This window comes from Lissotriton vulgaris, chromosome 9, assembly GCF_964263255.1.
Source record: "Lissotriton vulgaris chromosome 9, aLisVul1.2, whole genome shotgun sequence".
NCBI lineage: Eukaryota > Metazoa > Chordata > Amphibia > Caudata > Salamandridae > Lissotriton > Lissotriton vulgaris.
Window position 1 is genome coordinate 193,943,039 of NC_141697.1, and position 27,661 is coordinate 193,970,699.

The 27,661-nt window shown below is 43.3% G+C and overlaps 1 protein-coding gene and 1 pseudogene across 1 annotated transcript in view; both read right to left on the reverse strand.

Moving 5' to 3' along the window:
* NID2 (nidogen 2) overlaps nt 1-27,661 on the reverse strand; it is a 269,038-nt gene that overhangs the window by 171,130 nt on the left and 70,247 nt on the right. The window contains exons 3-4 of the mRNA XM_086937330.1: nt 24,014-24,246; nt 22,296-22,987 (exon numbers count right to left, since the gene is read on the reverse strand). Coding sequence (XP_086793456.1) covers nt 22,296-22,987; nt 24,014-24,246 — 925 coding nt within the window. The remainder of the gene's footprint in view (nt 1-22,295; nt 22,988-24,013; nt 24,247-27,661) is intronic.
* Nucleotides 15,966-17,232, reverse strand: LOC147689837 (uncharacterized; annotated as a pseudogene).

A 27,661-nucleotide genomic window follows, 5' to 3' on the forward strand; every position in this document is an offset into this window, starting at 1 on the left:
CAGAGCCTGGTGTCATGCATTAATTCTCAATGTATACAAAGTAGCTGAAAAGCTGCACAAGAGAAAAGACAAATTACTTACCTGTAAGAATAGGAGGTCAGATATTGTGAATGGGACTAAGACCCATAAGCATATACCCCAAGAGAAGGGTAGAAAAAGAGTGTAAATGGGAACGACACCCATGCAACGATGCCCTGTGAAAGGGTGAAAACCGTATGTAGCCCATGTAGGCACGTGTATAGTGAGCAAGTGGAGATAGTACCCATTGCCATCCCTGTGTAGGGTAAAATAAAGTGTAAATAGTACACATGTAAAATGGACAATGAACCCCTGAATGTGTACCCAAATGTCCATGAATGTGAGATAATGGACCACTAAATCCTACTGAACAATCCCATGAAGGATAAGTAGGAGATAGACAATTCCATAATGTAATGTACCACAATCCAAAACATGTATGCATATGGTAGCTTAACCGCACAATATCATTTGAAGTCAGTAAGCGTTAATGATGTGCATGTCACCATAGTGAATGTAAACTGCGTAATCATACCGAAACATACATTCGGTATCGGAATAGAAATGCATTGAAATTACATTTGCTGAATGTTATAGTATAGGGTGAGCGTGTCACAGAAGTCCTGTGTAACACACTGGAGAACGCACTGTGGCCACCTTAGCACAAATGGCAACTAGCTCAACAGTTCCTCAAACACCATGAAGCACAAACAGTGAAAACGTGCATATAATCCCGTGGTTTGCTCACACATTGTGTATGTTGATGCAGTACAAATGGGCTTGAGGCGGACAACTGAAATGACACCCACAAGTTGTATAGAATATCTTCCGAACACGTCCGTAAGAGAACATATCCAAATCCTGAGTAACGAAATGTTGCTACCGAAGTATCCCGGTGTACCGAAATGGAGAAAGTAAAAACTCACATTAATCGAATACCACCACAAAATGAAGACAGGATGCAGGAGAAAACAGCACCGCACCGGAGGCCAATTACAACGAGTGAAAAGCAGATCAGGAAATTGCCTGCAAGCACCAACCACAATATGGCGTCATGCTCGATCAGCTGTGCTGGGTGGCTCCCAGCGCACTCGGGCGCCCAACAGTGTCACATAACCAAATCTGCAGTGATGTCACTGCGTGTCATCACAAAGAAATCTGGAGGAGATACGCGCAGCAAAGAAAATTTGGTGATCTGCGCGCTGACTTTATTAACATAAGAATGAAAGTTGAAACTGCCGCAGAGTCGAAAGTGCTAAAAAAAAGTGAGGAGAAATAAAACTCAGCACTGTATGACAAACACACAGCTACTAATGCTCAACGTCTTCCAGCACAGAGACAGGGATACGCACAAAAAATGGAAAGACAATCAGAACAATGTGTGTGGAGAAAGTATAACTCTTGACTGTGATGATTCTAGTCTACCTCGTAATGAAGCGCTGTGCACTTTAGTAGATGTAAAGTACTTTATTTCTTACAGGCAGGAGAGCGCCGGGAATACGTCCGTTGCGCTCTGGAATCGGCGCTCAATGGCACCCAAAATGGCGGCCACGCTCTACGTTATCACGCGAGTGTGTAATGACTAGAGCGCAACACTACATATCTCCCTTCTTTATATTAACCAAAAATATATAGAAAAGTCTCAGTGTCTATATGGCATCAAGTTACTTCACCTCTCCCAGTTCATATTCTCTGTATTTGGCAGGCCTTACCATTGTTCTCCCTGCAAGCGTACGTCTTACCGGGGTAGAGGTAGGACTCGCCATACTGTCCTCAGCCATGCATGCCCATCTCCTTCCAGCTCCCCTAGGGCTCTCTCTCTCTGGAGTCTTGCCATTATTCTCCTGATGTTCTTCTGCGTTTGGATTTTCTTCCACTTCCAGCTCAACTCCTCCTTCTTCTGCTCCCAAGTCCATCTCTCCCTCACGTGATAAGACACCGTCTGTAGGTGAACCTTGGTTCTCTTGTGTCCTCGATCCTTCCTCTCTGGCCCACTGCAGTATCTTATTGCACTTGGACATGCGTTCCTGCGACCAGATGTTTCCATCACTAAGCAATGCTGCTCTGTCATACACCTCTTCCACTTCAATGGGCACACTGTACTTGCTGTCTCCTTTCCTTTTTAACTGGGCAAGTTTGACTCTGACCCACTCTCCTCTTTCCAACAATGTCTCTTTTACGTTGAGTCTCTTGTTGTGGTGCTCCGTATATATTCTCTGTGCTCTCTCCAAGTTGTGGTGAACTACTGCTGGTGACCATTTACTTGTGACAGTCCTTTCCTTCCAGGCCAGATTGTCCTTGGTGAAAGTGTCATGTCCTCTCAGGATTTGGAATGGGCTGTATCCGGTGCCTGTAGGTGTAATTCGGTAGGCCCACAGCGTACTCCTCACTTCCTTTTCCCAGTCTTTCCCCACTCCACTAGCTGATTGTATGGAACCCATTATGACTCGGTTAAACCTTTCGGCTAGACCATTGCCTGCCAGGTGGTAGACAGATGTGTGTTTGACTATGATGCCATTTACTTCATGTAGTTGTTCCATTTTTCTGATGTGAATTGAGGTCCGTTGTCGCTCAGAATGGGGCGGGGGATGCCTTCTCTGAGGAATGTGGCTGTAAGGAATTTGAGAACTGTCTCTGTGTCTATCTCCTCCTGTATGTCTATTTCTGGCCACTTTGCATACCGATCTATGAGAACCACTACATATTTCGGGGTGCTCTGCGCGTCCAGCACTGGACCAAGAATGTCTATCGACAATTCCTCCTAGAGGTGGGATATATCGTAGGCAGGCAGAAAAACGTCACAAGTTCTATTTTATGAGAAAGAAATTCAGTCACAAAAATCCCAGCAACAATGAACACAATTTGGCTAATTGCAACTGTGCATCTCCAGACACCAAGACACTGAAATGACAGGAATAAAGCCAGCGCCAAACACACACAAGTAGGCTGGATAAGTCAGTGCTGTGATACTGAGGGTGGAAGGTTGTGAGAAAAAGCCAATCTTCCCATTTTTGTAGACCGGATTGTATTACAATAGTCCTTAATCTCTTTGGATGACTGCAGGGTAAAAAAGGTTTGCAAAGCACTAAAAGAATTTACTGACTCCACTATGCGCCGCATGGACAGATTTAAATTTGGTGCTATCTCCCTTCTTGTGTGATGTCAAACATGAGCCCTGAAAACTCTGAAACATATTCGCCATCATCAGAATTCTTTTTCCCTTTCGTTGGTGACTTTGATATGTCGGTTTCCTTGGCTTCTGCTGGTTTCCTCCTTGTATGTCTTTGTACATGTGCCTCCATTGGTAGAGGTGGATTGATCGCATGTGAATCCATAAAATTATTGAAGCTGCAAAACATCTTCTACCAATAAGTAACCATTTCGTTTTGCAGCATTTTTTTTATGGATGCACGTGCTGTGAATTGATTATATAGTGGCATTCTGTCCCATGAGCAGGCTGAGCTCTCTGGAGTGTGTGTGTTGGCAAATACATGTTGTAGTACTCTTTTCCTCACGTGTGCTTCCTTGTTGGCTTGGACGCTACACAGTGTTTTGTGGAAGTGTGCATTGAAGACCCTGCGGCTGCTGTGCAGATATTGTCCAGTGCCCCTCTGTGGGACGCTATCTCTTTATATAGTATACCAAAAAGAGGCATACTGTGCAAAGAGTCCAGGTGTTTCCTTATACGTGGACAGGGGCTTACACTAGCAATCCCAAGGAGCTCTCTTAGGGGGTAGTGTGTTTGAGCAACCTTAGGCTTATCAGAGAGGAGTATTAGACATCTGCCACACACACGACTAAATAAGGAGATCCACACTAATTTACAAAAATAAAAATGTAAATGTATTTGAGCTTATATAGTGCACAGCTACCCGCAGTGGGTTTTCCGGCGCTTACTTAGGGAACCCATCCTGATATTCCCCTGTGTGATAGCCCCAGCAGGGTATCCACAAGGTGAAAGTCAGGCATCCCGCCGCGAGGGGCCGTTGTGGAGATTAAGCAAGCTATTGCCCAGAGTCGCAGAGTGTGAACCCGTGAGTCGAGAAGGCACCGGAGCGAGAATTATCGAGTCCGTGGAATTTTTAGCCCTAGACCCGCCGAGGCGGGGAATTGAACCCTGGTCCAGGACCGATCTCAGCTTCCGGGTCTGCCGCCTCTAACCCCTGAGCCACACTTCTCCACAATAAAAATATCTCTATAGAATAATTGGCACTGGAATAATTATGATCAGGTAAGTACGTTTCGAGATAGAAATACTTTTGGCTTTCAAAAGTCGACACTTTACATAGGCGCTAATGTTATCCTATGGAGGAAAAACAAATACTGCATACAACTCCTTTACAGCGCCTTACGAGACCAAGCCGCAGTACTTAAGGTCCAAGGCAGCACCCACAGGCCACCTCCAGTGGCACTAGGTGCAGTGGTGAGTTTAGCGTCGGGTGCCCAATGTTAGTCAATAGTGATTGGTCCAGTCGGAAAGTTGCTGCAGATTTGGACTGAAAGACCAGTCGGTCTGAACCAACAAGGGCGCTCAGGTCTCACAATGCTTGGGAACATTGGTACCACCTTTGGTCCTCTTCTCCTAGGCCGGGGCAGCCAGGTGCAAAGGTAGTTCTAGGTGTCAGGTTTTCATCACAGGAGACACTCTGTGTTGAGGGGGCCAGCACACAGAGGCTGCAGGTGGTGTTGAGGAGTACACAGAGCTCAAGGTGGGCTTTGTCTCTGGAGAACTGGGGGACCTCGCTGGCACCACTGGCCCACTTCATCTCAGGCTAGGCAGCTCAGGTGCAGTGGTGCTTTCTGATGTAGAGTTTTGGCTGTCCAGAGTCCTCACAGGCCTCTTGAGTTACCTGCACGATTCAGGGAAGCAACTCCACAGGAGTTTCTGAGTCTGTGCAGAAGTGCTGGCAGTCCTCCCAGGCTTTTGGAGGCACATCAGCTTGCAGGGTGAGTCGACTTTGGTGCCATTATTGGAAATAGTGAACAGGCCACAGGGTTGGCACCAAGTCAGTTGCTTCTTCCACAGTTCTTGCTTTTAGTGGCTCTTCAGTCCTTCTTTTAGGTTGACAAGATTTGATTTCCTGGTGCCAGGGGCTCGCCTAAATATTTGATTTAGGGGTGTTAGTGGAGTGTATGGTAGTAGCCAATGAGCTACTTACCCCCGGGGGTAACTACAGCCCCTTTATTAGCACTTCCTGTGAGAAGTGGGCATAACCCTGTCACAGAGTACCTAAGTGTGCCATCACAAAGATGGTGGATGTCTGATTTTCGTATTCACTTCAGGTAGCCCACCTTCTGGACATGGGGGGTTGGGAGAGGTCAGCATCCCCTCCTGTGAGGGAAGCCAGATTTGCATACCAAAGACTGTGGGTTCCTTGAAGCGCCCTGCCTTGGAATGCTAATTTGCAGGTTATCCTGTGGGAGGGAGGTGTAAACGTTCTCTTCCCGAGCAGGCTTTGTTCCTGACCTCCTGAGAGCAAAGGCCCTCACCCCTGGAGGTTACAAACTCATCTGTGGTGGCAGGTTTGCTAGGACCAGTAGGTCAGCACATTAGTTTATGCAAGTTTCTAGAGGGCACCTCTAAGGTGCCCTCTGGGTGCATGTATTAATAAACCCATCACTGGAAATAGTGTGGGTTTATTAATACAAGATGTTTAATACCAAACTTCTTCGATTTCAATAAAACCATCATGTAGCTGGGGAACTCGTTTTCACCAGTGTCCAACACATGTACTTAAAATGGCTTCCCTGGTCACTTGTACTGGCAGGAATTGTACCGACAAGCACAGGGGCATATCTGCACATGCAGATATGTCCGCATCTGCAGTATAGTGCACCCTGCCTTGGGGCTGGAAGGACTGCTGTAGAGGTGACTTACATATACTGTATGCAGTGTTTGTAGACATGGCACACAGGACTGTTTGTCATGTTGTGTTTTCACTTTTCTCGGCACCAAGACATGCAGCCTGCAATGAAAGTCTGCATGAATTAGGTGAGGGATCCTATAGGATGGCACAATACATGCTGCAGTACTTGGGGACTCTTTGGTATCCATGCCCTAGGTACCTGAGGTATCATTTACTAGGGACATACTGGGGTGGCAACGGTCTTGCCAATTGGGGGAACAATTAGACAGTGTTAGAAAAGAGATCTGGCACTGGGGAGCTGGTTAGCAGGAACCCAGTGCACTTCCAGTCAAAATTGCATCAAATACAGAGTAAAAAGTGGGGGTGACCATTACAAAAATGGGGCTCTTTCCTTCACACACTTTCTAGGAAAGCTAGTGTTGCTCCCTTTTTTAGGTCTCGCCTACGCAGCGCACACAGTGGCATACCTGCACGACCCACTCACTCAAAACAAGCATTGGCATAGCCAATAGGTCTCGCCTTTGGGACCATTGTGATGGCAATTAGGAAGGCAATCTTTAGGGTTAGGAACTATAGTTGTGCATTCTGCATTGGCTCCAAAGGAGAAGTCATCAGTTGTGTCAGTACTACATGGAGGTTCCAAATTATGGGTGCTCTTCTTGCTGGTTATACTTTTGTTCACCTCCTCGAGGAAATGCTTTTTAATGGTTTGGTGAAAACATTTCTCCCCATCACTTCTTTTATGTATGCTACAATGGTTGCGAATTAGACCTTCAGTGAAGGTAGGAGAGGTGCATGTCCAAAAGGTGAGTAAGGGATCTGATCAGTGTGGCATCTTGTGACCAATTGTTTTCCTCCCTCTTGTTGTTGCACCAGTTTAAGAATGTGTTCCATTTTCTGCTGTAACATTTCCTTGCTGTTGGTCACATATCTTATTTAAATATTTCCATGGATCTTGGGGGTAGGTTAAGGTGGCTGAACTCAAGTCCTCAGGAACCATGCTGCTATAGACTGAGGATTGCTAGTTCCGGGAAGCATACTTGGTCTTACTGTATTGTCATAAGATCTCAATGTGTTGGTAGTTTCATGAATTGTCCCGGAGAGCTTGCCATTGGATCGGGAAACAAAGTTTGTAAAGGCCATTGTGGGGGCTATTAGGATTAATGTGCAGTGTCCCTGTTTGCACTTGTGTAACACACATGGTTTGATTGGGACTGGAGGAAAAGCATAGACAAAGGCCCCGGACCATTTTATCAACACGGCACTCCAAGGTGATCTTAGGTGGTGGAATCTGGATGCGTAGGTGGTGGAATCTGGATGCGTAGCTTTGGCATTTCACGTCTTCATGTGTTCCGAATAGATCCATGTGTGGCACCCCCTAGCTTTGGAAGACAGTAGAATTTCCTGCTTCACCTTCCAATCTTGTGTGTTTGATTCTCTGCTTAGCCTGTCCAATTGTGGGTTTAGTTCCACCTGTAGGTTAATAGCTACAAGAGATATCCTGTTTCCTATTATTCATTTCCATATTTCCTGGGCTAGTCTTCACAACGTGTGTGACTTTGTTTCCTCGGTTTGTTGAGGTAGAACATTGCTGTTGTACTGTCCACTTGAATGAGTACTGTTGTTCCCTTCAAGTGATTTTAGAAGGCCACAAGTGACAAAAAGCTTTCTTCCGTTCAAATACATTTATGTGTTGTACCGCTTCTGTGGGACTCCATAATCCTCAGACGTTCAGGTTGAACATGCGCACTTTCCATCCTGTGTGAGATGCCTTCATTGTGATGGTCATTGAGAGGGTTGGTGGCTTGAATGAATTCCCCACTGTGATGTTCTTTCGGTTCCACCATTCCACCTCTTTCTGAATCTGGTCTGTAACAACCATTAGATCATGTCAACTCCCAGTGGTTGCATGTGTAGTCTCACATGTGGTATTAGTTGGATGCATGGGGGCCATCATCTACCCCATCGCCCTCACTGTCAAATGGACCCTCCTGGTAGAGGTGTCTGATTGACAATTGTTCTGACTCTTGTTCACTGGGAAAGCACGTGTTGTCTGAATTTAGGGTTGCACCCTGGACAGCCTTCTGTCCTTGTGGTGTAGTGGATTATTTTTCGAAGCTGGATTAAAAAAAACATCTAGGTAGCCAAAGATAACAGCCTCTGCATTGTTTGAGGAGAAAGGCTAGTTTTAAACAAGGATATTGTGCTTTATAACTAAACACTTTTAAGGTCCCAAAGGCGAGACCCCAAGAGTAAGCTTTGACCTGGATGTATAACACTCTATTCAATTAAAACACTACTCACAATTTGCAAAAAATATAGAATATAAATCTCCGGAGAAATATACTAATTTCTCACTAGATCACAGGGTACGGCGCTGTATTCTTGTACTGAGTTTATAAATCCTCCCTTTGTAAGTCTACATAGCAAAGTGGAATAACTCTGAAAACACAACAGGGCTCTGTGACCTATGTAAGAGAGGAACACAAGATTTACCTCATGTATTGACAGTTTGCCCTAATCCAAACTTGGTAGAAGCCCGGCGGCTGTATTTAAGGCCCATTATTCTCAGATACAATGTCTCTTCTACACAAGGTCTAATAAAGCTCTCTAAATCACCACCTGATGAATATGTCTGTTATCAATTGTATACATTATTAAAGAGCTTTTTAAAGTTGTTTTGATGCCTGCTATGATAAATGTTTTAGAATTATAAATCACCAAAGCTGTTTTTAAGGGTATTTCGTTCAAAGTTTTAAAAGTATGTCTGTGTATTTGTTGACCTCAGCAGAGGTCTATACCAAATAAATATGAAATGAATTGAATTGATGATCGGTATGCCCATCACTAAATTTCTGTTTTAGGAATGCTATGCACTTAAATTCGGGGACCACAAAATTGGCTTTTAAATATTCAGGCCTGTACCATCTTGTGTAAGCTTCCAAAATGTTTTCACATGTTTAGAATCTTTTGCCACTATCCTACAAAAAACAATTTTTCTGATTAGCAGTAGTCCTTTAGCCAGCAAAAACACTGTCTCAGCAAATAGGAGGGTTAAAGGAAAAATGTTAGGGAGAAAATCACGCCAAGGATACCAGGTGTAACTGATTGTAAATAGGAGACAAAACCTTTCTAATAAGTGCGTTTCCCACATTGCTTTTCTAACTGCACGCTTCAAACGTATAGCATCATCTAATGCTACTATTTCAACAGGCAATGGCTGAGGAGGCTGAACTTTTTCCCCTCTTTCTTGGTGAGGACCTAAGTGAAGTTACAAACTATGGGAGGTAGCTAATTCTGTCTCACAGGAGGTTAGATTTATCTACTATTGGATTTTGTGATTACTAGAGGAAGGTCCAAATTATATATAAAAATGTAAAACACTAGAATCTTAAGAGTGTCTTTTCTTTTTCAGATCACCTGATAAGAGGTAATGCACTAAAACAGGCAATGCATGTGTCCCAAGACCCATACCATAGCATAGACAAACGTGTGCAGAAGCGGTGCAAGGCTTACTCATGTGCATAGAATGGCAGCAGCAGTGCAGGCTTCGTGTATGTGTGTGTGTGGATAACTGCTCTAGTTCTGCATCACACGTATTTCTGTGATGCAGGTTTGTGCTATAGTCACACTCGCACAACTTCCTTGCCTTCAGGTTGCTCCGGCATTGCTTTTCCTTTTCAATAGCGCCTTACTGTTTGGACTCCTAATACTTAAGGGAGATCCTTCCATCGATACATGTACCTGTTTAGGGTAAATCGCCAAGTGCCCATTTTCTTTCTATGTTTACACTCGATTTGAGATTCGCTTAAATGACCATAGCGAGCCTTAAACTATTCTGTGTTTCTCTATAATCGTGACGTTTCCAGTTAATTTCAGGAAAAAGATTTGGCATGAAATTAGCAAACTTAATCCACTGCATAATTAATCTACATGTGGTCGACAGTATACTTTAGTATGAAGTAGCTTTCCCTCGTTTTGTTTGTTTTTGGGAAGAGACTGAGATCTTGTGATTTGCAAGTTCAGCCTTACGACTACCCGTGACTGATAACCTGTACCACAGAAATAATTTAAATATAATCAGTAGTCAAGTAATAGGCCACTGGACCGTGGGTGTTTGAATCAGCAAGATACTGTGTTTTGGCCTGACTACTGACCTGGCTCAATCCTCTTTACTATGACTTTATTCAGCCTTCTAGCAGTGGTGTAGCTAGATGAATGCATCGGATGCAGTGACGTCAGAGCCCATGCTGTGCGGTTCCCACTGCACCCCAATTTCGACTACCTTTCAGTATTGAATAGGCTGGTGTGGCACCCTCCTTGCTTGTATAAGAGCCATTGTAGCCATTGCTATGGCGCTGCTCCCTTACTGAGCAAAGACTGACGAGAACCTAATGGGAAAAGGACTCTCCTCCTAAAACAAAGGTTATCGGGGTCATGAAACGTGCCCAGCGCAAGGGAAAGCTGCACGACGTTGGCAAAAGCATCTACCAGCATCAACGAAGTTGCAATACTGCCTTTCCCTCTGCTACACCATCCCATCTCCAACAGTTATCAGGTGAAAGCGAGGGTTGGGCGGATTTCCATTGAATGTCGAGTAGACTGAATCACACACGAAACTGTAATCCTGCCTACTCTGAAGACATTTTCTCACAGGTGCATCATTCTTCATATAATCATTATACCAAAGGCTGGCTGTGGGAGACGCGGGCTGCAGAAGTGAGCAGGGAGCATCATTCCTGTCCCAGAGCGAGGCCTTTGCGGCAGCTGAAGGTGCTCGAGGAATTCAGACATACCAGAATTTGAACAAAATACATAAAACAGACTTGATTTAATGTTAGACCACTTTTACTATTGGACTTGAAATTTGGCCTGTATAACGAGCAACTGATTCTGGTCTCCCTTCTCACCACGTGATAACGTGCATCATGCCTCCAGGTGGTAAAGGGTCTTTTGTTTTGCTAATTTATAGCTGTGGGGTGCTTTTGTTATGATCAAGTGTTGGGCTGCTTTCTGAAAAGCACGGCCTTGGTAAAACAGCATAAGTGTGCATCTTCTCTAATCCTTTCTTTGCTAGTGGGCTGAGGACAATTCCTTGGAGGTAGGAAGTAAGTAATGATTGCCAGGTTTGAGCGAAAGAAAAAAAAATCACTGTGGCTTTTTGGTATGACTATGAATAGAGGCGCTCTCGAGCTAGACGAGATAAAGGCCAGAAACAAAAAGCGAAAGTAATGCACCAGCCACCGTAAAACGCAGCGAGACGGGAAGCGTACACATTAGTACGGATTGCGCTGCATCAGAATGAGCCCGAGCTTAAACTAACAGGATAAGGAGGCTGGAGCAGAGAGTGGGGCGAATTATGTAGGACGAGAGAGGGAGAATAACTGGTTAGGGTGGGGGCAAGCAAAGCCAGGAACGCAAGGGGAGAACCCTGGGAACATTAGGCAGGGAAGATAAACAAAAGAGGATAACATGAGGAAGAAGAGGGGTGAGATACTAGGATTATTGATAGCAACTCAATGAAGGGGACTCATTTGAAGGATTTCGGAATGACGAGGCTAAGTTGTACCTCTGATATTAGAACCCACAGGGTCAAACATACAGGATCGGTGAAGTGGATGCATCAGTCCACAGGGATATGGTGTCTATATGGGGACTTCATTGACAAACGCATGTAGAGCACAATTCCAACAAGCATTGGCCGCGCGGCTGGGCCGCAAAATGAAAAAATAATACATTTTAAAAACCGTTATCTGTGCGCACGCGTCAAAAAAATGCTGTGCACATCTTGCGCGTGCTTGTGCGCACGAGGGTAAGCCGATCGCCGCTTTGGAAGCACTTCCAAAAGCGGCTTACCAAATGTCTCGGCCAGACCAGCGCATGCGCTGGATCAGGCCGAGACCTAAAAAATGGAAGGTTAAAACAAAAGTTTTTTTGGCCACATGTTGTATTACATCACTCTTGCTTTTTGTGACAGTGAAGATCCTCTCCTCCTCCCTTTTGGTCTCATACCCTAAAGATTAGAGTTATACTCTGTCTGGGTTCTATTGATCTTAATCTGACATTATCGACAGAATTAACATTCTCCTCAGTCAAAAACTACCCATAACCTAAGCTAATTTACAATGAAAAATGGGCTTCAGTCTTCTAACTGCGACCAGGTTCTCTTCAATGCTGGAAAGAAATCAAGGTCTCCTTGATGATCACAATTAACATTCTATCTAGATTCTAACTTTAGGGGCATAGTGAGAAGTGTGGCTTACTGGTTAGAGCGGCAGACTCTGAAGATCTGCAGACTCTGAAGCAGAGATCAGGCCCCAGGACCAGGGTTCAAGTCCCGACGCTGCAGGGTCTTGGGCTCAATGTCCGCGGACTCGATAATTCTCGCCTCGGCGCCTACTCTAATCATGGGTCCCACGCTGCAACTCTGGGCAATAGCTTGCTTAATCTCCACAACGGCCCCTACAACACTGGAATGCCTGGCTACACCTTTGGGCAGCCCAGGAGGGGCATCTCACAGGGAGAGCCAGGAAGGGTTCCACAGCGTTATACAGCGCCGGTACACCCAGTTGGGGCAGCTGTGCGCTTTACAAAATACACTACATTTACATAGTAGTGCGTTGTTTTTCAGACTTTCCAAATCTTCCTTCAAGTTCTAGTTTTTTTCTTTCTAGTTGTTTTTTAAAATTTAATTACGCAATGTTACACAGCAGCACAACTGATGCACAATATGTAAAAAAAAAAACATTTACAAAGCCAATAGAGTTCGCATACGTGAAATTCATTGGCTTTGCCAAGGCTTGTTATTTGATGATATTGTGGGCTGCTTTTTTAACAATTCTATTTACTTATGATATTTAGTTTCCATTTGTCAGAGGAGATCTTTCTCCATTCTTCTTGGAACTCTTCGATTAATCCTCTGAGGCGACTTGTGTAGGAATGTGCTCCCTGCCGAGTCACTTGTTTCTGTGGCTTTCAGGTTATTGCCATGATTAGAGAAATAGGCAGGCACATTGCCCCTGATGTAAGGGTGGAAAATTGTTACTCATTTACCAATTGTCTGGTTTCGGTCTAAGCAGGAGCATGCCTCTTGAAAGCCTCTTTAACTGATCCAAAAAACTGGTTAGCATTGGCAGTAATTGGTTTCTCTGATGGTCCACCAGTTGTGTTACCAGGAGGAAGTATGCTTCTGTCTGTTCAAAAAATTGTACCCCATTTGTAGTTGCTGCCCATTTGATAACTGGACTGTATGCAGTGATGTCATCTGGTGGTGAGGGCCAGGAAGGGTATATGTCTACCGACTCATCTGATGAGCGTGTGGAGATGTTTCACCAGTCCAGCATAGATTTCCCTGTCTGTGAGGATTTTGCTCCGGAGGTGGATGCTCCTCCTTATGTTCAAAATGGACCTTCTCCATCGATCCATGTGGGGTCAATGAAAGTGTTTTAATTCCTTCATCTCCTGTTTGCCCTGTTTTTCCTGTTGTTGTTTGGGAGAAAATCTATATTTTTTTATCAAACGTTCTCTTCTTTTGTATGAGGGATTTAATAGATTTCTTCTTCCCCTTTGCCTGATGCCATTTTCAGGCTCTTCGTTCCTCTTTTTCGATGTTGAAACAGTTTTCTGCATCAAAGGCTTCAATATTACGCTGTTCTTCAGAATCTCTGTCAAGCTCTTTGGCACTGGCGTAGAGCCAGTCTTTGGGTACAACGTGGAGCTGGTTTTGGGGTTTGCGTACCGTGGTGTCTTTTACCTTTGACCCATTTGGCTCTTTGTGTTTCGTTTTGCCCTCCTGCATTGAGACTTTCTATGTTGATGCCAGTTTAGGGTGCTTCAAGTCAGAAATCCTCGACTTGGCTGCTGGCTATTCCTTTATGGTCTTCGGCTTGGTATCCCAGGTTCACTGCGACTTCTTGCTCCTCTTTTCTGGTTGAACTTCAACTACTTCCTCACATTCCTGTTCCTCTTCCTAGGCCTCTTCTTTGTCATTTAGTGTCTCGTTTTCTGCACTCGACATACCCAGCTCCCTTAAGTACTCCTGCTTTCCTTGCTGGGTGGGTATGACATAACGTGCCCACCTATGCTTTTGCCTTGCCTGGATTGTCTTTGATAAGAACTTGGCATATGCTGCACAGTCCTCTTTGCTGTTGGTTCTGGGATACAGAATCTCTTTCCCTCCACTCCGGAGCTCTCTCCCCTGCTTCCAGACTCAACTGTGAAAAAAAGAATCTGAAGATTGAAACTGGATTTATTTAAAATTGTATTTATTTAAAGAGTTTGATATAGCGCTGGCTAGACCCGAAGGTATCAGGGCGCTTTACAAAAGGTTCCACATAGTTGCAAACTTACATCAGTTACATATTACCAATGATACCAGTAAAAACATTTAAGGAGCATAGAAGAAAAGGAAAATGAAGTGAGAAGGGTAGGGGAGAAAGGGGTAGGGTATAGCTGGTGGCTCACTGGTTAGAGACGGCAGACCCGGAAGCAGAGGACGGCCTGGGACCAGGGTTCAATTCCTGACGCGGCAGGGTCATGAACCAGGGTCAGCAGACTCGATAATTCTCGCCTCGGTGCCTACTCTAATCAGGGATCACACTTGGCAACTCTGGGCATTAGCTTGCCTCATCTCCACAACGGACCCCCACAAACGCCGGAGATGCCTGGTTTCACCTTGGAGATACCCAGGAGGGAACATCTCACAGGGAAAGCCAGGACGGGTTCCCCAGCGGTCTATAGCGCCAGGACGCCTCCGGGTAGCAGTGCGCTTTACAAGACACACACATTTACGTTTACATTTACATAGATACAATGGAGACACGAAGGGAAAGTCTGCCTAAGGTCCGGTTGGGTAGGTGACGGCCGAGGGGGAATGCGCAGCCCATCTCCTCTTCAGCTATCAGGTAGCTCCACCGGGAATTGCACAAATAGCTAGGTCTCAACAGAAAAACATTAAAGGGCCAGAATGCAAGAAGAATGGAGCGTAGAGGGGGAAGGGAATAGGGTGAAGGGGTAGGAGGGAGATACGACAGAGACGAAGGAACGTCTGTCCAATGTCCAGCTGGGTAGGTGACAGCTGAGGGGGGATTCTCAGCCTGTCTCCTCTTCAGCGAACAGGTAGCTGTTAGTAAGAACCTTGCCTCAGGGATCTATCGGGTCAATGAAGAGCTTTGCAACTACTGGTGTTATGATTTTCATTTATTTTAACTGAACACGGAAATCTTTAGATGGGCCTAACATAACAAGCTCATTTTAATCTTTCTAATTAGCATGTATCTTTATAATAGTGATAAATATTTACAAATCTCAAATTGTATAAGCAGCTTTATTCACTTTCCCCCTTCATATTGTTTTACAATATCTTGCAGTTCAGAGGTTTGTCTTGTGAGGGGACAGAGAACGCAGGAAGTGGTAGGTTTTCCTGAAGTGCGTAGGTGGTGCTTCCTGTTATCACCCATTTGGCTGATGCTTTATTTGTAGATGCCTTTTTGCATTTCAAGTGCATGTTTTTAGTATGCGCCATTCCAGCTGCAGTGTTAACTTGATGGTCCCTTTAGCTTCCTCGTTGTTAACTTGGGTAGGTTGGTAAACATGGGTCTTAAGCATAGGTCACTGCTCTTCTTAGGTCCTGTCTTTGTATTCTTCTTGTGTTAGTGGTTTGCCATAAACAACGATTGCAATTAATGTTCATCTGGACTTACAGAACAAATTTACTGTTTCCTCCATTGGTCTTGAACTTGTAGGTCTTTGAATTTAGCCTATGCATAAATGCATTAATAGGTATAAAGCACATTTCTTCACCAAGTCGTGTCAGGCTAATTTCTTTGCCGTTAACAAAACAGCTAACCCTTTAAACAATTTCTTGTCTAGTACGGTTTATAGCCAAAACAGTTTTGTCCCATTGGACTTTCACCTCGTCATGGTAACATAGGGCCAGCCTCATCAGTGTTGGAACAACACTGCAGCAGGGATGTTACCATATTTAAAGGACCCCTTATGCAGAGGTTTATGTATGATAAGATTCAACACAATAAGTCGACCAGTCCTCACGTACGTTGTTTCTCTAATGTATGACTTTGTTTATGTTTTACTAGCGTTGACCCACTCTCCTGTGTGAGTTCGCCAATGCTCAGTTAGGGTTGATGCCCGATTGAAGCTCTTATTGCATATATTACATGTAAATGGTCTCCTGTATGTATCTTGCTATGTCTCATAAATGTTGATGACTGAGTGAAGCTCTTTCCGCCGTCACTACATGTATACAGTTTCTCTCCAGTGTGTAGGCATTTGTGTGACAATAAAGCACAGGAATCAAAAAACCTCTTCGCATATTCACTGCATGACTGTGGTTTTGCTCCTGTATGGCTTCGCTTATGTCTTACCAGTACAGACGACACTGTGAAACTTTCCCAACATTCACTACAATTATATGGCTTCTCTCCAGTGTGTGTTCGCATGTGTTTGACGAGGGAAGATGCACGGCTGAAGTTTGACCCACACACATTGCATGTAAACGGTTTCTCTCCTGCATGTATTTTTATGTTACACATAAGTATGGATGATTGAGAAAAACTCTTCCCACAATCATTACAAGTACACGGTTTCTCTTCAGTATGTAATCGCTGATGTAGGACGAGTGCTTGTGAGTGGCTACATTTTCTTCCACATTGATTACAAAAATATGGCTGCTCGCCTGTGTGGACTCGCTGGTGTGAAATAAGGGTTTATGAATGACCGTAACTTTTCCCACACTCACCACATGTATATGGGTTCTCTCCCGTATGTAAGGTTTGGTGCCTCTCCAATGCAGTTGATTGCCTGAAACATCTGCCACACTCAGCACAAGCATATGGCTTCTTACCGGTGTGGTATTGCTGGTTTACACTTTCGGACTGATTTAAATGCTGCTCACACTCACTGTGTCTGGTTTCTCCCTATTGTGTACTGCCTGATGTTTCATCAAGTCTAATGACTGCATAACTCCCTTTCCATATTCTAAGCATATACATGGTCTTTCCCCTGCATGTGTGAGCTGTTCTTTGAAGAAAGTAGATGTGTGGCAGAAATTTTCTCCACAATGTTCACATTTATAGGACCTTTTACTTGTGTGGGTTTGCAGATGGCGGATATGATCAAATGAACCACTGCCACTTATCCCACGTTCAGGGTGTGTGTATGGTTTGTCACCAGTGAGCATTTGTTGGTGCCTCAATAGATTATCTGATCAGTGGAAACATTTATCACGTTTCATTCCAGAGTATGGCTTCTCTTTCAAGTGCATCTCCTGGTGCGCGTGGAGGGATGATGAGGAACCCAAAGTATGCCCACAATCACTGCATTTGAACATGTTCACACCTCCGTCTAATCACAGTGCTTAAATGAAGCAAGGCATCTCCCAGACACACTGAACAATTTGTTCCCAACTTCTAATTTCTTGTCTTTCACCTATCATAGAAAACCGGAATGTTCCTTAATTTGAATGCAATTGCACAGGTTTCATGAGTTCAGAGCTTTAAGATCAGACGTATTCACTGATTTAGACCTGCAATACTTTCATTTATTGTTGAGGATTGTTTTCAGCGATATGTGCCCTGTTGTAGAATCCTGTATGATGACTTGCTGAAAATATTCATGCATAGCCCTGGAGTAGAATAAAAGTCAGAAAGGAGGTTATGCTTTTCCATAAATATATCCAGAGGTTAAACTTATTCTGTTCACCGAGGCACATGTTATAGAAACAGCAGTATGAATCTCTTCTTAAATTCTGTTGGCATCAAGGTTCTGCATTGCCAGTCACTTTGACTGGAATGAAAAAGTATTTCACTTTCTCCGTGCACATCTATGGCTTCCCTGGATGTAAAGGCTTGAGCAGAATTCCTCTCTTACATTATATAGCAGATGAGCTGTGTTTAACTCAGTCCTTCACGTTGCTTCTCAGTGAGGATTTCCTTTGCTCTGAACACAGAGCTCTAACACGAATCCCACTTGTAATGTAGTGTTTGAGTATAATTCATCTTCATAGTGATTGCTGCACTTGTTTGGATCTGCCCCCCCTCCGAGGTCTTCTCTGCACCGCTGGAGGTCGGGCGCCGACATCTGCTGTGTGTACGTCTGAGGTCATACTAGGAGGGACATGGCACCAAATGGTCGAACAACTGACGATGTCCACGACAAAAAACATACAAAAGAAATAGAAAAAAGAGACTGCAGAGGACAATTCCAGACCCCTCTCACTAGGTGGCAGAATAATGCACAGCATGTGATTCCAAAAAGGAGTCACTCTGCAAAACTGTTTTTGCTATTGGAAAGGGTGGCATCCAATCCTAGTCTAATATTTGGCACTTTCCTTCCAAAAGATCCTCTACCTTGTAGAATCCCCATGGTTCTTGCACTTTTTTATCTGCATCAGGAATTCATCTGCAGTGGTTTGTTGTCTCCTGTGAATAGTGTGTTTAGGGTTCTGGCCTGCATCCTCTGGCTTAAAACCAGATAGTCTAGGTCAGGCATGCTTTCTCAAAAGTTGTGCATGAGCATAAGTATCAGCTTGCTGTGTCCACTGCATCTAGGGATGACTTTAGATAGGCATTGCCAATACTCTTTACCTCGTAGTATGACGGACTTTGCTCATTTCTTAAATTGATCTAGCAGGTATCGTATGAGCTCTTCTACTACTCGACACTGCTCGTGGCCATATCCACTCAGTACAACATTGGTGCAGAGTATTCTCCATTGCATAGCTGATGCCCTCTCCATCGTTCTACCTACTGCCTCCAACCTCATTTTATCTTTGCCTGGGGGTGGGACCTTAAAGGGAGGCAACAGCATTTCTAGAATCAATCTAGTTACACTAGTTGTACCAAATATGTATATGCTAAACTCTTCACTAATGTGCAACATAAGGTTATGTCATCTGTTGGGGAAGGCCTATATGAGTACTAATCAACCTCTTCTCGTGGGGAGAGTCGCAGCATGTTGCCAAATGACTTCAACCGGGCTACCCTGTTCTATGGCTAGGTCTAAATCATCCACATAGAAAATGTCAAGAGTTGGTGGAGGCTCAGTCTCATTCCTGGGTGTTTTGTGGTTAGCTGGAATTTGGAATACCTTGGAGCCGTCTTCTATCTTCATGTTTTTGATACAGTGCTGCCATTTCGGCTTGAAGATTGTCCATCACCTTCCTTATACACCCATTTGACGTAGTGCATTGTAATGGCTCTTTTCCCGCACAGGGAGCAGTTTGGTCCCCTTCATTCTGGGGTTGATTGTCTTTGTCATTCCTATGATCTCAACTAATTTTAGAGTTGAGCCCAAGTGTGCAGGCTTGTCCGCACTAGTGTGTTTTGACTTTGCCCAGAGGGTTCCCAGTCTTTTGGTGCTGAATTGAATGTTGAGTGTTTGACGGTGAGGGTTGTTTTCCTAGTTCCGAGCCCGTTCACCTCAGCCTGAACAAACCGAGTCTGAGGCTTAGCAGGTATATTATTTTTTTAGCACCGTAAACTATTTTTTAAGAACGGTGTCTTTAATGTTTTTAATGTCTAGTTCTAATGATACCAACTCTCCAAAATCAGAGCCCAACTGTTTCCCAAGACTCTGCGGTCTCTTTGGCCTTTGGTCTTCAGTGGAGTCCTAAATCTTTCAGAGAGAACGTTTTGTCTGAGCCATAGCATAGTGTGCAGAGGGTTGTTCTTCGTCCACCTTTTTGTTCTGTGCAAGAAAGCCTTATACCCCTTACAACCTTCAGACTTCTGATCCCTAAGTAGGTTGCAGAATGCATGTGGGCTCTTCTGTTTTAGCTTGTGGTGACACTGGAAAAATCCTAAAAAGTGTGTTTTCATCCTTCCTGGTGTAGGGAAATAGATCAGAACCTGGGTTTACAGCTAACCACCGTCCATGCATTTTGCAGCCATCCCTGTGGTCATAGCTCAGATAGAAAAAAACTATGTCTTTTGATTTTCTACACCATTGTTACAGCACTCTGGTGCTGATGCAGCTTAGACATCAAATTTCTGATATCGTGTTTGTTGCTCCTTCTCATCAGTGTTAGACTATCATTGAATCGGAACACTAACTAACTTCCAAACCCAATGACAGAAAAAAAATCTAAAATAGAAACTGTGTACTGCCCATTTTGGGATTACAATCAGTGTTAAAAAGGGGCAACACTACTCCTCTGGTTGACCTCCACAAGGAAGACATACTAGGGGATTGCTCTTCTAGACTTAACTACTAAATGGAATAAATGTGCAGCATCTGAAACTAGAATAGAATAATGAAGCAAAACACAATGTGCTTCTCCATGACTTTGAATGGTCCAACACCCTAGAAACTGCATGCAACAAAGTTGATGTCATCTTTCAAGAACTACTGGATAAACCTGAAGATATTTTCAAGTCATTTAAGAATGGCTTACCATGGCTCATTCATAGCTGGTGAGGGAAAAGTTTAAAAAGAAACCAGGGCCTCAAACAATGGTATAAAATATTTGTTGTTTCTTGATTTACCCAAGAAGGGACTCTTAAATTAAGCATTCTTTGCACAGATGTTTAAAACAGTCCTTTATGACTTAAAGGGATGTGTGTAACGCATTTATTTATAATAATATTAATATTGTAGGAGTAAAAAAGAAGCATACATGGAAGACAAACATATTTAAAGGCTCTGCATGCAGGATAATGGGATGTCTCAGGCACATAAGTGAACTTCTGTTATTTAGTGCATCCCATGAGCACCAAGCAGAGTTCAAGGAACAGTGGGAGAGTCCTCGTGTGCCTAGACAAGAGATCTATTCATTGCAGAATCTACTTCATTCTGTGGGAGAGACATTCATCTACTGGCATTGTGGCACATGCAGGGCAATTAATACCAAATACATGGATCAAAGGAAATCCTTATCAAGCAATTCAACAAGGAAGGAATTTATGGGATGAAAAGTGGACAAATGCTTAGAAGAGAACCAGGATAATTCTTTAATCAAGACATGTTTTAGTATTCACAACAGTTAATAACAAACCAGAGAATACATATGGAGAAGAAAGACTGAAATGGAGATGGCCTGTGCTCGACACAAAGATTTATGCATGAGAAAGATGCGATAAGCTTAATGCACTTATAACCTACAAAAATGCAAGAATGGACATCAATAGGTCTGACAAGCAATTCACTTTCAAAAGGAAAAAGAAGGTAGGGAAGAAAATGTAAACTACTAAGCAGTAATTGTAGTTTTTGATAATGTGCCACACCATTAATCAAGCTGTCTAATTCTATGGGCTGCATTGTAAGTATAGACGTAAGCATTCCAGAACCTGATATTCAATTTAGAATGGTAAGCATGGAATTACATAACCAGCAGTGTTAATTTAATCCAAGTTGAGATGGTATTCAATTTATTCATGGTCTAGTAAACTTGGAAAACCAGTTATCTAATAGTTAAATTAAATCATGTTAAGCTTAATGTATTTGGTGTACAGTTTATTAGGCAAACTACCATAAGCTCAGCAGATCAACCCCATGGGAATATGTGTGCCTCAACATTTCCGTATTAGCAATAATGTAGGAAATGTATGTAATTAGGCAACAGCTACTAAGGTAAGTGAAGCAAGTTAGTCTACAAAAACATCATGGCATCAAAGTATGTAAACATTTTCGAACTTCACCTTCCTGCTTTTGTGTACATAAAAACCCTCAAAACCTCATTTTGCATACCATGACCTGAAGACCAACTGATATCTCCAGCAATTCCCTCACTTTAAGGGCACTGTTCTCACAAGAGATTATCTCCTCCAGTTGATTCATATTCTTTGCTATGAAGTGGGAACTCATGCTGCACTCTGAGAGGGCTCAAAGGCTACAAATCCCATCAGGCAAGTTCGTTCTGAAAAAAATTTGAGGCCATGTGGAGTCAAGCGGAATGGTCTCCAATCCCACAAGGCACCTAGGCACACTCCCATGTGCCCACACACTTTACTCAGAGCCTTTTGGGTTAGTAGGCACATGGCATGGTCGGAGATCTCATCTATTGCTGCTTGGCACAGTCGCTGGTGCTATTTGTTAGATATAAGGCACTGGATACTGGGCATGCCAAAAGCCAACCCCTTTAGCCTAATAAACTGTAGGCACAGCTGAAGGCCCTGATTATCAGGTACTGAGGCTAGAATAGAAGCAGATAAGGCCATGTGTTAAAATATTCCATTACAAAATAATTAATTGAAATAATAATGAAGTTTCCAACAACTGCATTGTTTCAAAATTATTGTGTTAAAAGTAAAAGAATGGCTTTCCAGTGTATATACTCTTTGCTGCCACACCTAAATGCTTCCTTTGCCACTGAAACATTTGTCAGTCACTCTCCAAACACACAGTAGATCTAGACTGTACTATTGCAAAAACAAATTTAAAAGACATATAACTTACCACTACTATCAACACCTAGATGGACCTCCTCAGCTGCATCTGGTGGTCTATTTTGAGAGGGTGGAAGAATAACCTCTCCCTCGGGGTAAACAGGAAGAATCTCCATTTCTGATGGTACAGCACCTCCATCTGGGAAGGAAGGAACATTCTCATTGTATGATGGCCGTTCCTCAGACGTTGGGAGAAATGAATCCCCTCTGTTTACGGTTATTGGCGGGGCTCTTTCATCAACTGGTTCTTGGTATTCCTGGTCTATGTCCACTTCTTCTGGAATGTCCCCACGAGGCAGGTTACGCAGCACCTCAGAAAATGATGGATTGTGAGTTTCAGGTTGGGACAATAATGGTTCTTCATGTTCACTGTGGTCCAAGTGAGCGGGAACATCCGCATTAGAAGGCAGAGAATCGTCTTCAGAATGAGCATAAAGCCTTGGAGACACATTGGTGGGTACTGGTAATGGGAACTCAATTTCATCTTCCTCCTCACCATAGAAGGATTCAGGATAGTTGCCATTTTCATTACTAAGATCTGGATACAGATCTTCCCCTTCATTGTTTTGTGTGCCTTCCAGTGTTACCACAGGCTGCACCCCTGGCGCCTTCTCACTCGCCCCAGCAGGAATTACATTGTCCATGTGGGTGATGCTACCAATGTGAAAGACCCATAGTCCTGGAACTCTTACGTTGCTTTTTCTAAAAAGAAATAAAAAGTAATTGGACAATGCGGATGTGTTTTTTTTTATAACCGTATCGGATGCTGGAGTTAGTGGAATGGACAAAGTGGTCCCAGATGATGGAACAATTAACTCAGCAGTAAAATCACTTAATTGAATACAAAGACAATGATAACAACATTGTTTTTAATCACAACGTGTATCGTAAAAAATCATTCATAAAATAAATAGATAGTTAATCACATATAATGCCCCTAAAGGATGGAATAGGGAAGGGTAGTGTTGGGATAGTGAGGGTATGGGAATTGCAACAAGGGTCACTGAGACCTGAATACACCAGAAATAATGATAAGTTAACACAACGGAAAAAATAACTCATCAATTAATTTAGCAATCATGCCTCAAATAAAATCACAAATGATAAGTCAGGGAAGAGGCTGAACACAGGAGGAAGTGTCACTGAGTTAATTGTTCGATCATCTGGGACCACTTTGTCTGTATCAACTATCCGCCCAGGTCCCAGTGACTTTTTGGGTTAACCCCTGTTCTTACAGCACGGAGTTAGGGAATGAGCATTCTAAGGAAGGCTAACAGGTGAAAACCACGACTAATAACACCAGCATTTTAGAAATTAAATTGAATACATTAAATTATATATTTAGACAGTATTATGATTTATACAGCTGCAATTAACCTTCCAACAAGTTATTTAATATCACGGCCTAATGCAATGGAAAAATTGCTTCAGTTTTGGAGATCTCAGGACTGATCCACAGCTAACATGGTCCAGCGTGCAAATGCAAGAGTCACCATTTTGTTTACGTCAAACAGAGATGGATTGACTGCACTAAAAGTAATAAGGAAATGAAAGAAAATGAAGTGTGTAAAACAAATACGAAAAGACCTAAAATTGAGCAAAATGAAGGATTCAACTCAATAAAACACTTCAAATGCATTAGCATGTGATATGTCGCATTGTTATTCTCACTTGCCAAGATCTGAAGAACATCTTTAACATAATAAAAGATACATTGAAAAGACTTACTGGTAGAGATCTTTCACAGACTGTTCACTGCTGGTTATGCTATAATACGGGGCTTCTCTCTTCATGAAGTCTGATTCTCCTCGGCTGAAGCCCACCCGAGCTGGAAGTTCAAGTTGGACATAGTAGGATTCTTTTGGTCTTGTTCCAAAGAACTGAATCCCGTCTTCGGGATAAAGAAAAATGGCGTAGGCATCCGCATCGTCATACGCTACCACTGCCTGAAAAGTGTTAAACTGTAGACCGGGCAATAGATTAGAGAGGGGCATTTCAGAAGGGACTTCCATTAAGATAGATTTCATTTTTGCAACTGTAACAATGCATATAAATGATTCAAGACAAGTAATCATTTTCAAGTAACGACAGTTTAAGTAACTAAAGCAATGTTCCCAAACACGAAATGTATATGAATTTAAAGTATTTCAAAAAGCAATGATAGGGACAGAATTTCTATTCATAGGATAGAGACCTATTCAGCAGGCGAAATTGTGTTCCAATTTATTGTGTGTCCAATCATTGTTGTCCTTGCGGCCTCAACAGGTCAAAATAGAATCAATTTCTTAAAATGGGCCAGATTACTGAAAAAAATCCCTTTCTTTGACTCCTCAAGGAATTTCATACTATGTGCTTCCTTAGAACGACCATATTAATGATGTACTGTAGTCTTTTCAGGGCGGACATAGAGACACTCTTGTTGTTTAAATCTTTTTGTTTTTCAAAAGCTTTCACATGCAACCACTAACAACATCTGGGCGATGGGGTAGCATTGCCAATCATCAAGATAGTGTTATCAGATCATAACCAAACAACAAATCAAAAAAACAACTTCCCCTCCTCAGCCAGTCAATGTATTCTAGTGAATATTCCTCCTGTTGCTATCAATTTTGTGAGTTTACTCCTGGACGTCAATCCACCAAAGCCACTCAAGACTAAGTCGCAACAGTACCCTGCTCTAAAGTATTTTGAGGTTGGGTGACACGCTGAACACTGCAATATCTGGGGCAGGTGAGCTCCCTGTATTCTGACGACAGGAACTCAACACACTGTGCCAAAATTCTCTACAATTGGGCCTCTTTTTTTTCTCCAGATTTGCTGAGAGCTTTTCCATACCCAAGAACTACTAGAGCCTACTTAAATGTAAATGTAAATGTGTTTGTATTTATATAGCGCCTTCTACCCAGAGGTCTCGTAGCGCTGTATTCATACCGCGGTGGAACCCTTCCTGGCTTTCCTGTGAGGTGTCCACCCCTGGGCACCCCCAAGGTGAAGCCAGGCATCCAAGCGCTGCTTGGGCCGTTGTGGAGATTAAGCAAGCTATTGCCCAGAGTCACAGAGTGGGTCCCATGATTAGACTAGGCACTGAGGCGAGAATTATAGGTCCGGGGAGATTGAGTCCAAGAGCCGCCGAGGCAGGAATTGAACCCTGGTCCCGGGCCAGACCTCTGCATCAGGGTCTGCCGCTCTAACCATTGAGCCACACTTCTCTCTACTTAGCAAAGCTCAAAGACCCTGTTCCCTCCCCCTAGAATGCAGTGAATTCCTGCGTAGCTGCTCATAATGCCATGATGATTGCTTTGCCTCTCCTGGAGGGTAGTGGGTAAGTCTCCACACTGGGAAGACCCAATAATGTGTAGGCGTGAAACTGTGGGATCTCTGTGTCAAAGAGTGTTGATGCTGGAAAGTACCTCCTGCCAATACAATGTAACTTGGGGCAATGACATCAGAGGTGATGGAGTGTGCCTATAGCCCCACATTTTCTCATACATGCAGGAGATCTCTAGCTGTAGACAGTAACATTAACAGCTTAATGTCTCTCTCCTTTGCTATTCCTACTCAAGGGAGGGTGTCTGATAAAGGAGTAGACATGAAGTCATTCGAATTCCATACTCTCTGCCGCTGAGTGCTCCGAGGAAAAAGCAGAGGGACAAGAATCTCAGAATACTAGAGGGGTGCATTTGTAAACCTCAAAGATAGTGGTTTCCTTGCACAGCACTACAACCAAAGTGGATACCAACACATGTATCAAACTATGAAATGTCACTGCACTTCTAATTTTCATTGACATTTACCTTAGGTATATAGTTTTTCAAATTTAGAAATCTGATTGGAACTTGGAATTTTTTTCTAAAAACGTCCATTTTGGGTCCGCGTTTTCAGAAGTGATGAACTAGCTGCACGAGAATATTACAAGAGACAGGGCCCGGCCCTCATGCCAAAGCACATAAAGGTGCAGTGCGAACGCACCCCAAAGGGTCCCCCGTATATCACAAAATAAAAGAATGGGTCTATGTTGTGGGGTCCAAAGACACAAACAGGCAAAGGCCCCAAAAGTCCACAGCCTATAGTATTTCTTTACAACATGCACATTTTCTCTCTTTCTGGACCAGAAGAACATAACCAACCTCTGGCCTGTAGAACCTGCAATCAAGTTCTTCGACACACTTTCTATGCTTTTGCCGCTTTCTCCTTTTCCTGCATGTTTGGACTACCAGAATAGAGCACATTCCGGTTGCCAAGCAGTGACCTCTGCTTTTAAACATGACCTCTACTTTAACACCAGCCAGGAGGGAGGTTAGATACATTTTAGCAAGACAGGCTAACCTGGTCCCATCATTCAACAGTATAGACAACTTTCACATTTAGCAATGTTCCCGACGTTCTCTGTTGTGTCTGATGCTTTAACTGTACTGGATTGGCCCTTGATACTGCTGGAAAGTGTATGCATAAGAACTATAGGTTACCTAGATACATAGGAATACATTGTTCAAATGCAGTTTCCCACTGAAGTGGAAAATTATTGGTCTACTGGTGGCCTAAAGGGGTCATTTTAAGGATCACACTTAATCCTGTTTCCACCCTTCAGTTCATGGAACCAGATTTAATTTTCAGGGGTTTCTCATGGTAGAAGATTTCCAGATTTCAGTTTGTTTTACTAGTGGCCAAGGCCCACATTCATGGAATGAATTCTATGCAGAGTTTGTTGCACAGATAGGAAGACAGAGCTTTGCATCCATCCAAGGTTGGTAAATTGAGTTATAGTAATATAGGAGGACAGTAAGGTTGTTATTTAGAGCGCACAGGTATAACAAGAGTGCCGTATAAAGTGAATGTACACACAAATTCTTTCTGCAGCCAGAGTGAGCCAAGATTACCACTGGCTATTCTTCAAAAGTAAAGGTAATTTTTTTAATAAAGGGGCATGGATGGCTATAAAGGTTTGACCACCACAGCCATCACTGCTATAATATTCAGAAAATTGATAATTAAGGGCCTGATTTACAGTTTGGCAGATGGGAATTCTGTCACTAACATGACAGACATACGTCCCCCTCATTATGAATGCCATTGGATATAATAAACTTTTAATACCTCAGACAGGCTACTCGTCAGTTTGTCCCATCCGTCAAACTTAAAATCAAGCCCCATTACCTTTGTGGAATGATAATGTTTTACAAATTAAACCGCAAGAGCAAAAAAACAGAGCACTCAAGTGTCTAAGGTCCATGCGTGAGTGGGGTCATGATCAGTGGTGACTAGCATCTAAGGGTATGGGGGGACGGGCATGTGCAAAATAAAATACAAATAAATAAAACATAACTGAACGTGACATGTTGTCCTCCGCTTTGGTCCTCTTCTCACAACTGGAACTAG